The 16,796-nt window shown below is 41.9% G+C and overlaps 1 protein-coding gene across 9 annotated transcripts in view; it reads left to right on the top strand.

Moving 5' to 3' along the window:
• Nucleotides 1-16,796, top strand: part of RLF (RLF zinc finger) — a 53,881-nt gene that overhangs the window by 9,302 nt on the left and 27,783 nt on the right. For 2 of the 9 annotated variants that reach the window (XM_054224019.1, XM_054224023.1), the window contains 3 exons: nt 1,067-1,148; nt 6,225-6,422; nt 15,069-15,201. Coding sequence is in view for 2 of the 9 variants with exons in the window: in XM_054224017.1 (XP_054079992.1) it covers nt 1,067-1,148; nt 15,069-15,201 (215 nt within the window). In the remaining 7 variants the exon portion in view is untranslated. Of the gene's footprint in view, nt 1-1,066; nt 1,149-6,224; nt 6,423-10,855; nt 11,090-14,431; nt 14,562-15,068; nt 15,202-16,796 lie in introns of those variants that run through there. The other 7 variants (XM_054224018.1, XM_054224024.1, XM_054224020.1 and 4 more) reach the window with 6 other exon arrangements.

Below are 16,796 nucleotides of genomic sequence, written 5' to 3'. Positions count from 1 at the left end.
ATTTTTCTGCCAAGGAAACTGTAATTGGAATAGCCTGGATATTACTTTTGCAGTTGTGCTCTAAGCTGTTGGGTACTAAGAATTTTGGAACTCGCGTTTCCTTTATGGTCATCTTTTCCTTTTTCCCTTCCCCAAGCTCAACTCTTCTATCTATCGTAAGACTGAATGTGTTGTCTTGTCATTCTATTTACTGTGTGGGAGTGGAGGTTTTGAATTAAAAATAGCATGAGGTGCAACTATGTAACAATGTAGGTGTAGCTTATAGCAATTATTTAGTGCAGTTATTGTTTGTGGAGTCTTAGACCATTTTTCTTTCCCTATATTGTCATGATCTGAACATCTTTGATAGGCATATCAATGTGGTGGGGTTTTTTTGATTGGGTAAGCTCTTGAGCTTGTTGCAGTTCGCACCAGAGGTATTTGAATGTTTCCCTCTCCTCATGCTGTCAGAGACTCGCAGGATGTTTTTAGGAATCTGTTCTGTGGGTCCATTTCTGTGCTGATGCACTTCGTGACGTAGTTTGTCAGACGGTTGCTTTTAGGATACCATTAGGGATCTGTTCTCTAGGTCTGTTTCTGTGCTGATGCTCGTGTCTTGTTCTGTCAAGCTGCTGTTCTTTAGTTTTATTTTCTTATATATGTCAGCACTGAAACTTTAAGTTAGGTAAAGCTGGCTTTCATTCTTCCTCTTGGCAAAGAGACCATCCTGGGGTCAAAACAGTTCTATTCAGAGTGGATATTAGGATTCCTTTGTGAGAGGAAGGAGCAGAAATTCTGTAATGCAGTGTTCCTGAGCCACACTGAATAGCTACCTTGGATTACAAGAGTAGCTGGAGTCTTATCCTAGCAAGGCTGTGCATAGTAAAAAGGAGCACTCTTTCCATGTGATGACTGATGCCTGATTCTGGGGCTGTTTCTGGCCTTTAACTGATTTGTGCAGTCAAACATGTTTCAGTGTTACTGTCATTTCTTATCTGAATGCTAAGTAATATATGCCACAGATGTTATTTAACGTAATAGCAGAATGTGTTCAGGTAGCTTGCTTACTTGCCTCTTACTTTTCCAGGAGTTGTTTTGAGCTACTGCTTTCAATTCCTGAAAGTGAATTGCCGCATGAGGTGTGGTTAGAATTCCATCAGTCCATACAGGTAAGTGTTCTGAATTCCTTTTTTCCAATTTAAGTATTTTTTTAAAAAAATAAGGCTGCTGTTGTGCTTCTTGGTTTTTGGTTTTTTTTCTACCCTTACCCTGAATTCCACCTGTCCTGTGTTGCTGTTATCTAGGCAACAAGAATTTCTGAGCGGCAAAAGACTATCCAAAACAGTATTGGCAGCCTTAGGCCCAACAGCAGATTTATAACTACAGAATCAATGGCAGCCGTAGCGGATCTTGATCTGTCTAATGGTTTGTGTCAGAGAAAGACTGAGTTAGATGAAGTGACATAACAGCTGCTCTAAAGTATTACTTTGAAGATGACTGAAAAAAGGTGTTGGGGAGATCTGAGTGGAAAGTTAGTGTCTATACCTGATTTCAGAGAGATGAAAATAGTGGGACAGATTTTTAGTCCAGCCAGTTCCTAGGAGTGTTTCTTCTGAGGTGATGCTGGATCAAGCTCGTAATACTACTATTCCTAGACTCAAATGAAGATGGCTACTGTAGACTGTGTAGGAGGAAGTGATGTTTTCCGGGGTTTAATCTGAAGGTAGTACCTAGCTGCCTGCAAGGACTTGTGTTCCTTGTGGGGCTGAAAGACAGGAGTGGTAGTCTTGCTGTGTTCATACTAATAGACCCTTCCAGGACCAGGGACTGATCTGTTGCTGCTATTGCCGGTTCTGGCAATCAACTGTGACTAATGAAGTTGGAAGATAATATCAGTTAAAAGTTTCTGAAGTGAAGGCTTTGGCAGGAAGTAGTTGGAAGGAAGTGAACTTGCACCTTGCAGCTGTCCTTGTGCAGACCTTATCACAAGATCTTATACCCCTATGACTGGGGATTTCGTCAGTCCCTGAGGCTCGGTGGCTGCTGCTGCTGTAGCTCTGAAGATGCAGGTATAAAGGTTCTGAAGGAGCTGCTGCTTTTGTTTCACCTGCAATCAGGGAAATTGCACATGTGGAAACTCTTCAGTAGACTGAAGATGAATAAACCTGGCACTTTAAACTGAGAGAAACAGTCTTGTAGAGCTTTGTAGTCCCGCTAGTAGCGGAAGGGAGCAAGGTGGTCTGTGACTGGTGTTTTCAGATGTGGTCCTTTTCCTGAAATACCATGGAATACTTACTGTAATGGCAACCCTAAAAACAGTTGGGTGTGGCATGTACTTTGTAGTAGAAAGAATTGCATACAGTTTAAATCCTATGGTCTTAGTGGTGTCAAAGATTTTTCCTTTGTTTTGAGTGCTGATCCGTAAGTCCTGTAACTCCCTTAGTGACTGCAGCAGATGGTAGTGGACATTGCAGCACTCCAGAACCAAATTTGAAGGTATAGCAGTTTATTTTGACAATACCCAGCTACACCATGCTAGTACACATAGCCTGTAGCTATTAGCCATGGTGTTGCAGAGGCTAGGTCTGTGCTCCTAATCCCCTCATCATGTGGGGATGCCACAAATAAGGTTGATGAGCCACAGGTTTGTCTTTTGTGTTAGGGCTGATGGAAGAAGTTGGAACTTACTGTTTCCAAGGTAGCGCTTAAATTCAGTGATCCAGTTGTCATTGGATAAAGACGAGTGAATCTAGAATCATAGAATACCAGGTTGAAAGGAACCTCAAGGATCATCTGGTCCAGCCTTTCTTGGCAAAAGCTCCCAATGTTGTCCAGCCAAATCATAAAAGTGTCCAATGTTGGGGAATCCACCGCTTCCCTGGGGAGAGTGTTCCAGTGGCTGATTGTTCTCATTCTGAAAAATTTTCCTCTTGAGTCCAGTTGAAATCTCCCCAGGAGTAACTTGTACCAATTACTTCTCATCTTCTCCATGTGACTCCTTGTAGAAAGGGAGTCTCCATCATCTTTGTAGACACTCTTTAAATACTGGAACAGGGTAATAAGGTCTCCCCTAAGCCTTATGAGCTTATCATACACTAAAAGGCATATAATAAGTTTGTAACTGAGATGACCTAGGCCTGAAACAAGATGTTCTCTCATTCAGAACATGGGAGGGCATATACGGGCTTTTTCCCATTATAGCAGAGGTATAAAGCAGCTCTGAGAATTACTAACTTTTAACTGGAGGGATCTGCAAGGAGGATTCTTGTTACCAAGGAGAATAATTTTTGTAATGTAACAAGCATTTGTGTTTCTAGGTTTCTGAAGCCAGTGATTGAGCTTTGATACTTGTGTTTATAGAGAGCAAGTTTTTTAGCCAGATGAGATGACTTTATTCAGACTGAATATGTTGGAAGGAAACTATTAAATTCCAGGGGTAGAAGGGTGACGCAAGCACAGATCTCTCAAGGCAACTTTCAAAACGAAGGGAAAATTCAGGATGTGCTGCTGCTGCATTTGGCTTTCATACTGACTTTCTGAAACTGTGGCTTACAAATTTAGCATTCATCTAACGGTCCCCATAGTTCCAATAGTAAAAGATTTGGGCAAAGCTTCTTAAACACAGTAGTACTCTGAAACCTCGCTGAAGAAGTTCGTGGACTTTTACAAACAGGGGCTTCTAATGAGATTTTGAAGTGGCACTTTCACAGAAATATGAGAATGTTTGTACCCTGCCCTGGAATATAGTAGGAACTCACTCCTCATCAGAGAAGAGGAGAGTAACAGAGGAGAAGTATGCAGTCATACAGAGGGCAGTACAGGCCTTTAGACAGGAGTCGCTCATAGGGTCTCATATGAGGACTTGCAGATTTAAAGCCTGTGACCACGTTAATGTGCCCATCTCCGGGCAGATCCAGTAGCAAAGCACTGCAAAATTATATATTAGCACATGCCCCAGATTGACAGATGTGATTGTGCTTATCCTTTCCTAACAAAAGGGGCGAGTGTGGCTGATGAGGAATATCACTTCAAATGTAACTGGTAGTTGCAGCAAATATGGGACAGGTATTTCTTTCAGATCTGCCTGCAGTAATTGTTGCTCTGTAACAATCTGCACAGGTAGTGAGAGTCAATGAAACTTCAAGTGCTGATAAGGGCTTGCATTTCAAAGCAGCAAGCTGTAGGGACTGTTCTAAAGCTAAAAATGGAGTGTTACTGCTCTCAAACTTATATACAAAACACTGGTGTCTGAACCTGTTTGTTCTTTCATTGTAAATAACAGTAGTTACGCCCGGCAGTTTTCCTTATGTCTAAGCAAGAGCAGAGGCAGCCTGTGTGAAATGGAAACAAGATTTGACATTGTGTGTCAGGAGTCTTAGCACAGATTTTATACAGTGGCAGCAGGCAAAAGGAAGTGGACACGGGTGGTGAAACGCTGTAAAGTATGAGTGAAAGGGTTGGGGCAGATTTACAAGGCCCTTCGTAAAGGTAAACTCAATTAATGTGGGGGAGGAACCCAGCGGAGAGGCACTGTGGGAATGGATGTAATCTGGCCAGTTGAGGAAGATCAAACAGTGCATTTAGGGGAGTGTCATGTCCATGTATTGTCATGGGAATTGAATAAGGATTGCGGAACAAGGGTTCCCTTCAAGCCTTACAACAAGCCTGAATGCTTTCTTTAGAAAAGCTGTATATTGACGGTGAGCATAAAACTAAAACTTGTAACACTGTAGTAGATGCTGTTTGCTTTAAATTGCCAAGGACTGAAAAGTCCAGGTATCTTCAATAAACTTCCAAGGATTGTATTTTCTCTTTAACTTTGTCCATAGGCTCGTACTATATTATGTTTTCCAGACTTCCTCTAGAACAAAATGTGTTGTGTCCCTCTCTTCGGATCTGTTTATGATGATGTCCCAACTTAGTGAGATATATATACTTAAATTTCGTGTTAGGTTTCTTCAAAGACTTTTGAAGTATTCTTAGTAGATTTTCGTAAATATTTCCATTAATATTAGACTTATATTCTTCAGTAGGTCCAATAATGAAATGTTCAGCTAAGCAGGTAGAAGAGAAGCAGAGAGTATTGTTGGTAGTTAGTTACTTATGCTACATACGTTGGTGAGTTTCATATTCAGTATTTCAGTATTGATCCTCTGGAGCCCCCAACATGAGAAGGACATGGCCCTGTTGGAGGGAGTCCACAGGAGGCCACAAAGATGATCAGAGGGCAGGAACCCCTCTGCTGTGAGGAGAGGCTGAGAGAGCTGGGGGGGGTTCACCCTGGAGAAGGCTCTGGGGAGACCTTCCAGTCCCTGAAGGGGCTCCAGGAAAGCTGGGGAGGGACTCTGGATCAGGGAGGGGAGCCATGGGACGAGGGGGAAGGGTTTTAAACTGAAAGAGGGGAGATTTAGATTGGATATTAGGAAGAAATTCTTTGCTGTGAGGGTGGTGAGCCCCTGGCCCAGGTTGCCCAGAGAAGCTGTGGCTGCCCCATCCCTGGGGGGGTTCAAGGCCAGGTTGGACGGGGCTTGGAGCAACCTGGGCTGGTGGGAGGTGTCCCTGCCCAGGGCAGGGGGTGGCACTGGATGATCTTTAAGGTCCCTTCCAACCCAAACCATCCTATGATTGTATGAATCTCAAATGCAGTACTGACTCGGCAGGTCAGGTGACTTGTGTAATAGGCCCCTTCTTTCTCACCTTCTGAGGGTTTTCTTTCAGCTTTTAATACAAAGGTGCTGAAATGTGAATGATGCTCATAACTGAACTGGGCTCTGCTAGCTCTGTACTGCATCCTAAAGCACTTGGATTAGGGAAGAGTTACTGTTGGGAAAACGTTTGCATTGGCTGTCTGGATTGCAGAATGTCATAATCTGAGGGATAGCAGTCTTTTCAGTAGTAGTACCTCACCCTTGTCCAAATTGTATGATAGTTGTTTGGGTTTGTTTTTGTCAGTTTCAGTGGTGGCAGCAGATAAGTGGTCTGTTTTGCCTTTCTCTGAGGCAGTGGCTTCTATCTCCTCTTGAACGTGCAGCTCAGTAGCAGATGGACTTGGGATAAGTATCACTACAAGGCAACGAATCTCAGCTACTGTAGTGTGCCATTACAAAATCTGCTTGTATGGTCTTTTGGCACTTGTTGGTTGGCAAGTGTTTGCCGGGGCCAGGATGGGTATAGTCCTGTCCCATCAGTAGAGACAGTGAGTTCATGCAACCAGGAGTTGGTGTTTCCCTTTCTTTGCCTTTCAGAACTGTGCAGAGCTGAAAATCCTGTTTGTTCGTACTTCAGTCTTCTTCACCGATCAAATACCTTGGAGTTGCTGGAACAGATTTTTGGGTGACACCACTCTGTGTAATGTGTGCTGAGAGCTCTCTGTGGCTTCCTAAAGCAGTGTCTTTTGCAGTGCTGCAGTACATTTAAGTACAGTATAGCACTGGCAGTTTGAGGTGATTCTTTCTCATGTTTGTTAAACTATTTCTCGACAGCAAGGGCCAGGAATCTCTGAATTATATGCTCAGGAAATGGTATAAATTCTCAAGACTTGCAGTAAAATTGTTAAATTTTTATTGGTTATTAACGCTTTGTTGAAGCTCTTTGTGAAGAATCTGAACATATAAACAGCACCCTCAAAAGAAGTGCAGACTGATTACCAAAGGTCTTCTGATAATGAGAACTCTTCTGATTCGTCTGTTATTTTTCTTCAAGAAAACATGCTGTTTAAAAGATATGGTGTCCTTTCTCCTCTTACAAGTCATAACTATGAGGAACCTGGAACTTTTTGCCATTATTTAACACAAACCAATTGGAAGAGCTTTGCTGATCCGTTCCACCTCTTTCCAAAGCATAACACGTGCTGAATGCCTTAGCGGAGTGCTGTAGCTCAGTAGTGCTCACTGAGGTCAGTCTTCCAGGTGAAATTTGAAGTCATAGGCTGTTAATTATGATTTTTTTTTTTTTTTTTACTTAGTGTTTGACCTGATTTACACTTGACACTGATACAGGTTAAAGCTGTAATGTTAGTATGTGGAGGGGAATGCACAATGGATGCTCTGGCAACCTATTGGATTGAAAAGGCAACGTATGGTGCTGTACGGTTGAGAAAGGTCAAAAGTAGAGGCTGCCAAAATGGACTTGTATTTATTTTGTGGGTAAGATACAGTATCCCTTCTACCTGCACACTCATAATTGTTTTCTTAATAACCCACGTCTGAGGATAAAAAGATATACATAGACTTCTATATGATCATAACTGCCGCTTAAGGAAACTCCGGACTGTGATTCCATACTTCATAGGTATAAATTTAGATCAGGTTGTTGATATCCACTGACATTTTTAAAGCTGTCCTGAGGCTATAACTTGAGCATCTTTTGGCAGCAGCACTGACTTAAGTCTGTCGTTCACCTGCTTGATTCTACTACTGGCTATAAAGTGGGGAACTGATCATGCTTTAATTTAAAACAAAAAACAAACCACAAAAAAACCCAAACCACTCCTCCCCTGAGGCTCTTTCTGCTGAATTTGGTTTCCTGACCCAGCTTGCACAGGAAAGAAAGACTTGATAGAAGGAACAGCTGTGTGAGCATAAGGATTGCTTAAGTGATGTTTTCAAATGCTTAAATACAGACTGAAAAAAGCCTTTGTGTGTTGTAGCTCATGTATTAGTGTCTCAATGCTTTAGTTAAGAGCAGTTTGAGCTCTGGTTAAGAACAGATGAAGTTACTTGCATCTTCAGGGTGCAGCTGTGACACTCCAAAATTTATTATTTTCTTTTTTTCCGTTGACCTTGTGAGTAATGTTTCAGGCTCAAGCCTGGAAATCAGTCATTGTAAGCATTATACTTGGCTATCTTTGCACCTGCAAATTAGCACTAACTCTTCTACTGATATCAGCAACTGATTTTGAGGCCACGTCACCAGTAGCTCACTTGCTAGTTTTACTTTCTTTATAATCATTTTTAGAAGTAGCTTGCTCTTTAATACTGGATTTTTAGTTAGCAAGCATGCTAGGAGCTAAGAGTTGCAACACAGTTACAGCAGTTACCTAAAAATAAAATCACTACTGGGGCAATATTTGTAGAAAATCTTGGGTAACCCTAAGGAAGATGAGATGGTTAAAGTTATCAAAACTGCTAGATTGTTGCATTCAGCTATGAGGCTTTTAATTTTGGCACTTCTTAAGAGGTGGGAGTCTGCACTATAGTTCTGCATTTGGAAAGAACTCCTAATGTGTCCTTTTTCACTCACTTCTGATGTTAGTTTGGTTTTGTTCTTTCAGGCAGAGAAGAACAGGCAGAAAGAACTACTGATGCTGTTAAGTGTGCTTTCAGTATGTCTGGTAAATGTGTTGAATGTGCAGCCCTCTGAAGGTGTCTGTTATGGAAGAGTCGTAAGGTAGCTCAAGTTATCTAATCCACCTCTTCGCTCAGAGTATGGGCTATCTTGAATCAGGTTGCTTTGGGTCCTACCCCACCAAGTTTTCAGTGTCTCTAAGAATGGAGATTGCACAAACTTTGGGTAGTGTTTTGTCCTGATTTCAGCTGGGATAGAGTTAATTTTCTTCCTAGTAGCTGCTGTGTTTCAGACTTAGCATGAGAATAATGTTGATAGCACATATTGTTTTAGTTGTCACTAAGTAATGTTTGTATTAAGTCAAGGACCTTTTCAGCTTCCCATAGAAGCTCAGAGGGACCATAAACAGGATGAGCTGGTCAAAGGAATAGTCCACACCATAGACCATTCCCTGCTTGGGAGTGGCTGGTCAGCCAATCATTGGGTGGTAAGAGCAGTCGGATTGCATCACACCAATCTCCTGGTTATGCTCCGTTTGAAACTGTTCAGCGTAGTTTGCCTTGTTTGCAGTGAGGGCTCACTACTGACTTAAATTACAGACCCTAGAGGCCTGTTGTGTCAAACTGGAACCTAGCCAGCTGGTCACCAGCCTCTACTGATACCTGGGGTTGTGCCAGGTTGTCACGTCCCACTCTCAGTAAAGAGGGGGGGTAAGTGACTTCAGATTTGTAAATTCTCAACAGTGCGGACTAAGGTGAGATAAATCTCAAGGTCCATATTGAAACATTTATTAGCTTCCCAAAATGGTTAGTATAGGTCTTAACAAGTCCACGATAATTGGTTAGGTATATAACAAATGGTGGCAAATGGGGGGGTGTGCATCATGTTACTGAACAACAGGGACAGGACAACTTATGGCAAGCGGTACTTAAGGTTGTACTTAAGGTCGTTACTTCACAACTCTAACTGTTACTTAACAATTCTAAGAGAAAAGAGAAAGTGAGGGATAGAGAAAGGAAAAGACAGAGGAAAAGACAGAGATAGAGAGATCACCTGTCTTGGTTCCAGTGTCTTTTCCAGGGAGTCTTCCCAGGCATAATCATCTTCTTTCTTGGGAAAAATCTTCCCAGGCACTATCTTCTTCTATTGTTTCTTCTTTGTTCCCCCCTAGGGGCACTTATTTTCCCCTTTTATGTTTGCTGAATTAGCACGGTCCGCCCCCCTTGCCAGGGACAGCCTTGTCTCAGGTTTTTCCCTTCTCCCAGGTGACGTGTGGCATGATTTGGGTGGAGAGAGGAATGCCATGGTCATCCATGTTTAGCATGGTCTCTATAATCTTCATTAGCATATGCAGGGTGTGCGCTTTCATATGCATTTCACGGATAATGAAGCAAAGGTCACTCATTGAACACAATGGCCTCGAGAACTGGGAACTAGCGAGCTCACCACACGAGTGGCAGAACTACCCTGTCTTCACAAGACAGTTCTCCCACACTTTCAGGTGCCAGAAGTGTGAGCCTTATCAGTTCTTTGAAGGCCAGGCCTGCATTATTTATTTCCTTGCGAGTGTTTGAGGCATTCCACTGAAGGCTTGGAGGGGCTCCTGCCCCTCGGCAGGGAATTTACAGTCCGTCCCTCACACAGGTGCAGCACTTTGCGTTTGCCTGTGTTGAACTTCAGTGAGTTCCTGTCAGTGATGTTCTGTGGCCTGTTGAACGTCTTTCTGAATGGCAGCCCTGCCCTCCAAGTTCTGTATGAGCTGTGGGCTGGCAGAGAACATGCTTTGTCCGGTTATTCAGACAATTAATAAAGATGTTAAAAGTATCAGCTCAGTGTTGACCCCTGAGAAATGCTGCTAGGAGACAGCTGCCAGTTGGTTTTTGAACAATTGGTCACAAACCTTCCAGGCCTGGCAGTTGAGCTGATTTTTCTACCTGTATTATTGTTCCACTTTTCCATATTTTAAAAATCTCATTTTAAAGATAGTATGGGAGACTGTCAGAAGCCTTGCTAAGTCTGACTGCTCTAATGTCATCTGCAGTGTCTTATCGCAGAGGGTAGTCATGTTGATAAAGTGACTTGTACTTGGCAAGTCCTGGCTGTTCCGTGTCACATTTTTGTTCTTCACATGTGGTTTCCAGGAGAATTTGCCCTGTAGTCTTTCTGGGGATGGGTTATGCTGACTGGACTGTAGTTCCCTAGTGTCTTCACCCCTTGGTCTTGAAAATGGGCATGGTGGTTTCTTCCAGTCACTAGGAACCTTCCCCCAGTGGCTGTGACTTTTCAGAGCTGGCATTGGTCTTGCCGGTGACATCCGTCAAGACCCTTGGCTTCTATTTGGTACTGAGGATGCTAACGTGATTGTCTTAACATCTCATCTGTTGTGCTGCTTCATGGCCCTTCCCCGCCCCCAACTCTGCCACTAGTCATAGGGACCGGGAAGGTCAGAGTGCAGACCTTGACAGCAAAACTTGAGGCAAAGTTATTGAGTACCGCAGCCTCTTCTCTGTTACTTGATGCCCTGTCCTGTTGAGCTGGTCTCACACTTTTGTTGTCCTTCATTTTGCTTTCAGTCTTATATTTTCCTCAGCAAAATGAAGGAAACTAGATGGATGCTCGTGTCCTTCAGCTTGGCCCCCAGAGCCTCGTATTTACTCTGGATGTGCAGTGTGGTTGGTGTCCAGGTGTGTGAGCAGCAAGTGGTGGTAGCCTGAGGTCAAGCCTTGGCAGCTTCTCTGCAGCAGCCCAGATCCAAGTCGCTGTGAAGCACCAGACCTTGTGAGACATGAAGTCTGATTAGCAGCTGGAGGTGGTGAATAGTTAGGTAGGATTTTAGCCATGAAAACAGATAGCTTGCTTTATTTCCTTCTTCCTTTCCCATCTTACCTACTACAGTAAAGACTGGTTATTGCAGGAAATCCTGTTTGTTTTAGAGGTTAGTCTGGGCATCGTGTTTCTTTAATGGCATGACTAGCATAGGAAGAAGATTAGCTTAGCTGTGGAGTACAGTTCCAGTTTCTGGAATCAGGAATATGTTTTGTGCTATGTTATCAGCTTACATGGAAACTTAGAAAATATGCTTTACTTATCCTTGATTTCCCTATGTCTTGTGACAACAAGATCTCCTACAGATATTTAACACCTGCATTGCAGAAAGCCACCCCGTATTCTTGCTCATCCTCTAGAATTTCACAGTTCATTGTGTGCTAGATGAGCAAGCAGGAAGGTGACTTCTATAATGAGCTTTGTAGGAGTATATTATCTTTCTGTGGTCCCCTTTTGATCGTTGGATTCTTCACTCAGTACTTGCTGGGAATGACTTTCTTCTAAACTTGCCTGTGTTCTCAGTTTAGTGAAAGAATGCCCTGAAGTCATCCGTATGCATAGACTCCTTGAAGAGCCCCATATGCTTAGTTTCATATTCTGGAGACTGACCGACTGTCCAGGGGATGAACGCATTGGTATAAACTTGCCACTGGACACAGGCTTCAGTGGTGAAGTTATACTCGAGTTTATTCCATATAGTACACAAGTATGCTGTGGATAGATGTAATTGGGGAGCGAGGAGGGAACAGCCCTGTGTTAGCTGTGCTTCACTTTAACTTAGGATTTACAAAACAGCATGTCTGATAGTGTGGTTTTGGAATTATTTGAGAGGAGTCCTTTAAGAAACTTCTGAGACTATTGTGTACGACAGCTATGGATCAATGTAGTTGAAACTTTCACTGCAAGGATGTAATTTTCCCCTCATGACTCTCCTGCTGGGAATAAAGCTTCACTCCTTAGTGGGTAGATGCTTTGCCCAAGAGTTAAATCCAGGTTCTCCTGTGCAGAGGTTTATGGAGTACAGTTTGCTGCAGTATTAGAAAGGAAATTGATATTTATGTCAAAACATTAAAGTTGCTCTGAAATTGGTCTTCTCGTATTGAATGTTGTCCTGGTTTCAGCTGGGATAGAGTTAACTTTCTTACTAGCAGCTGCTATAGTGCTGTGCCTTGGATTTGGGATGAAAGCAGTGTTGATAGCACGCTGATGTTTTTCGTTGTTGTTAAGCAGTCAGATCCTCTTACGCTCCTCATACCACACTGCCAGGGAGTGCACAAAAGGTTGGGAGGAGACAAGCGAGACAACTGGCCCCAACTGACCAAAGGAACTGTACTGCATGGTTAAAGATGGCAAACTGAGATATATATACACAAACAAAATAAAATTTTATTTTAATTTATAATGGTGTGATCAGGCTAAAGGATACAAAATAAAACTTGATCTTGATCAATAATGGCGTGTTCAGGCTCAAGGACATTAATCAGAACATCTGCTACACAGTATAAAAACTATAGCTACTACTCATTACAATTATCATTTACTAAATCAATAGTTCAAAGCTAGGTTGATAAGTAACTCTTTTATAGAGACTGGTGTTACTCACCCAAGTGATGAGCACCTGTGGGTTGCTCTCTTTCGCTCAGCCCTGAGGGGTGTCCCCGCACAAGGGAGGAATCCCAGACATACCTGTGGGTGGGAGCGTACTAGAATCCCTCCTGATCAAAGACGGGACTAAGCTTTTATAGTATAAAGTGATTGACTGTCAGTCATTTGTTGCCAAGCCAAACTGTCTTGCTCAGCGAAACACCGTTATATTCTTATTATTTCTCTGTTCCTCCTGAAAATACCTGGTTTCGCATCCTACCCTGTGACATTCATTTTGGGGCTGCTGCATCAGGCTACTCCTTAGTGTCCTTCAGCCCTAGGGACCGTATGACCTCTTCACGTCTGGTAACTTTCCACCAGAAGACTTTTACAAGTAGTTCAAGATGATGCTAGGCAGAGTGTCCTCTATGGGACTATTCTGTGCCATATGACATCATGCTCAGTACCTAAAGCTGGGGGAAGAAGGAAGGGGGGATGGCTGGAGCGATGGTGTTTGTCTTCCCAAGTCACCGTTGCATGTGATGGAGCCCTGCTTTCCCAGAGATGGCTGAACACCTCCCTGCAGGGAAGCCGTGAATGAATTCCTTGTTTTATTAAACTCTCTTTTTCTCAACCCGTGAGTTTTCTCACTGTTACTCTTCTGATTCTCTTCCCCATCCCAACTGGGGGAGTGAGCGAGCAGCTGCGTGGTCCTAACTGACGGCTGGGGTTAAACATCAGTATCTACTTTATTAAAGGGAATCTGTCTAACGATTAAATGCCAAGATGCCTTTTACTGTTAGTGGGAAAGTCTTGGGTATTTTCATGGCAGATTCACTTGGTTGTAGAAGGTAACTCAGGAACTTGAAAAACACATCTTGTGTGCTGCAGTGTGGAATGCAGTTCATTGCTGTCTTTTGACAGCCCCTGATACAAGGCTCTTTGGTTACTCTGGTATCCCAGTGGTCATAGCAATGATAATTCAGAACATGGAATTGATTCCGGTATTTAGAGAGGATACAATAGAGGCTATGGAAAGCTGTGGCTAATAATAGTGTTTAAAGTACTGCTAACTTAAAGCACAGCTCATTAGAACTAGGGGACATTGTCACATATCAAACTAATTCTTAAGATGTGTTGTGACTTATGTGAGAAGCATTTTTACTGAACATGTAGCCACAAATTGCCTACAGTAAGTTGGCTTCAGTTTGTCAGTGTTAGGAAATTCTGTGTGGTGATATTTTAATTTTTTCAGTGCAAGTCACCCTAGATAGATTTCCTGCTAGGGACAGTAAGTGCTAGAATCTTTGTTTTTTTTCTTCTGTATTAGACTCCAACTTCTGTCTGTGCGTAACATCTCTTTTTTTTTTTTTTTTTTTCTTCTTCCTTCGCTCCTTGGATTTCCAAAATTGAAAGTGGTAGGGCCTAGATCACTCATGAGTGTTGTGCTATGTATATGGGTTTGGTGGGTGAACTTCTGCTGTAGACCTGGGTGCTGCGCAGAGTCAGCCTTCAGAGCGTGAAAACTGTCAGGATCAGAAATCCATGGTTCTTAGAGTACAGGCGCTGAGCACGGAGTAGTTTCTAAGGAAATGTTGTATCTGTATCCAGTAGAATGATGTTTTCATCTCAATAAATTATTCATTTCCAGTTTTGTGTCTGGACTGTGAGTGTTGTCCAGCAGACTGTTGTGGATATTGTGCACTGCTTTCTCTTTCTTAAGTTCCCCGAAACTTCTTGCATGTCTAACCACCAGGAGACCTCCAACTTCATGTGACCCCTGCCTCTTTTGGTAGATGAGAGTCTTTTCTGAACATCTTCCACTGCACTACTTCTTACGTAGCTTAAGGATATTTTGCACCGCTGCTCTCACATTCCTCTGACTAGTGAGTGACGGCTTTAATAATTCTGAGAAGTGAATTGGCTGGCTTATCTCAGTAGTGTTGACACTAAATGTAAAACTTTACACTCAGCATTTTGTTACTCATTTTAAACCTCATTCAGATTTCTTAAATGGCACTAAATGCTTTGATACAAAATCATCCTTTGTCTCTTATACAATAGTTTTTGTAATTTTATTTATATGTATATGTGTACATGACAAAACATAAAAATTCCAGAAGAGTTACAACTGCAGAATATGCTTTTTGAGTTAAGCCATTTCAGTTAACTTTCAGTACTTTGAAATTGGGAAGTTTTGCTATAGGATTAGAGAAGTGAAAGGACATACTGTTAAAATCCCAGTGCAAACATGTCAAAACAGTAATGACTTAGAAGAATGGTGTGAAATTATTAGAATACAGTCAAATATTAGGACAGATAATGTAAAATTGTATTGGTTTACTGTTTAGCAAAGACTTTAAATGACTCTCTTTTTTTTTCACATTTTGTAGGATTCACATGATGCTTTACTGGAATTTGGGAATAACAATCTCCAAATATTGGTGGATATCACAAGGGAAGGAGTATGGAAAAATCCAGTTCTTCTTAAAATTCTATCCCAGCAACCAGTAGAAACTGAGGAAGGTAAGAATGTGATTTTTAGAGATGATATGTGACTATTAAGAAATTATCTAGTGTAGTTTTGGTGGGGAACCAGTGATTCGAGGTCAGGACAGACTTGTATTTTAAATTGCGTTGTGCAATAGTACTCATGTGTTCCTAAACGATATTTGTGATGGAACTCTCTCACTGGTACTCTGAATACTGTGTCCTTGCTAGTGCATCTCTGCTTGGGCTATACTATCCATTAGTTTGAGTATTTTGAAACTCCATTTTTCAACAAAATTATTTCTTTTTTCCATCATAAAAATACGGAAATTTTCCTCCCTGAGGTGGTTTGTTCATGATTTTAAATGTTTTCCTGAATGCTTCCCAAGGAGGAATTGTATGTGTCCACACATTTCAGAGGCATGTGGAGGAGCAACCTGAGTGTGCATTTTTCCTTTATTAAGCTCTGGGCTGGGAAGCTTATTGTGTTTAGACTATGGAAATAAGATCTTGAATCAGAAAATGTTCGGAGGTGTGGAAAAGGAGATTTTAGCATTATAATTTTTGAATGTCTTCTCTTAAATTCTCTTCTTCTACTCACTGAAATTTTTTCATATCTATTAGTGGTACCATTAAGTACTTGCAGGTATTTCTTTTAACTGTTCCGTTAACAGTACATCAGACCGCAGTTACCTCAGTGGCAATCTAAAGTTAAAAATAATACAGAGGGGAAGAAGAGCTTAAAATAATGTCTTAAAAATTAAAGGGATTTTAAGGCAAGCTTTCTTCCATTGCAGAATCCTTCTTTCTGGCTTTGGGTAGCCTCTGTTTGAGTTCTGTTAAGTTAGTACTTTTTAATAAATGAGAAACACGTTAAGGTTATTTGAGAAGGTATGTTGCTTCTGTGTGCTAGAAAGCATTAAAAAAAAAAAAAGGCAGCCAAGTGTGGGCTGCAGTCTTTGCTAGTCTTCACTTCAGGTATTCAATGGTATGGCAGAAACATTTGAACTCCAAACAGCACTTAATCCCCTGTCCAACACGTCTTGAAAATAATTGCATTCCGTACTAATGTCCTGTCTTGGAGTCTTTCATTTATCGTATTGTTAGGCCATCCAGTTGCCCGGTTGCTGCTCTTAATGTATTTCTACGCAAAACGACTTGCATTTCATAATGGGTCCGTATTACTGAAAACCTTCAGCTATTGAAGAATCCCGTACTTGGAGAGTGGTATTCCAGCGAGGGCTAATGTTTAGCTAGCTTTGCAAACTCCCTTTACCTGTGGCAAGCCAAGAGTTCTTCTGGAGGACTGATGTGAATTCCAGTAGGAGCTATTTCCTCATATCCTGTGTGGACTCCATTATAGATGAATTTGCTTCTTACACACGGGACTGGTTTTATCAGTGGCTATATTACTAAATGCTGCTACACTTCTTTGTTCCTGTGCAGGAGGACCTTGACATGGTTCAGACTACCTCTTGACTTCAGCAGTAATAGAACTAGTTTGTTCAGTCCTTTGGCTTTTGAGTTGAAGTTTCTGCTGACGCAGATTGACTGACACATCTTTGACCATGTTGAATTGGACTGAGTGTAGGTTCCCATTTCTGAGATCACTTGGCATCCTTGAAACGATT

The sequence above is a fragment of the Rissa tridactyla genome, chromosome 18 (assembly GCF_028500815.1).
Source record: "Rissa tridactyla isolate bRisTri1 chromosome 18, bRisTri1.patW.cur.20221130, whole genome shotgun sequence".
In the NCBI taxonomy this organism is placed as follows: domain Eukaryota; kingdom Metazoa; phylum Chordata; class Aves; order Charadriiformes; family Laridae; genus Rissa; species Rissa tridactyla.
Note: the sequence above shows the minus strand (reverse complement) of the source record. Positions and strands in the feature narration are given on the sequence as shown.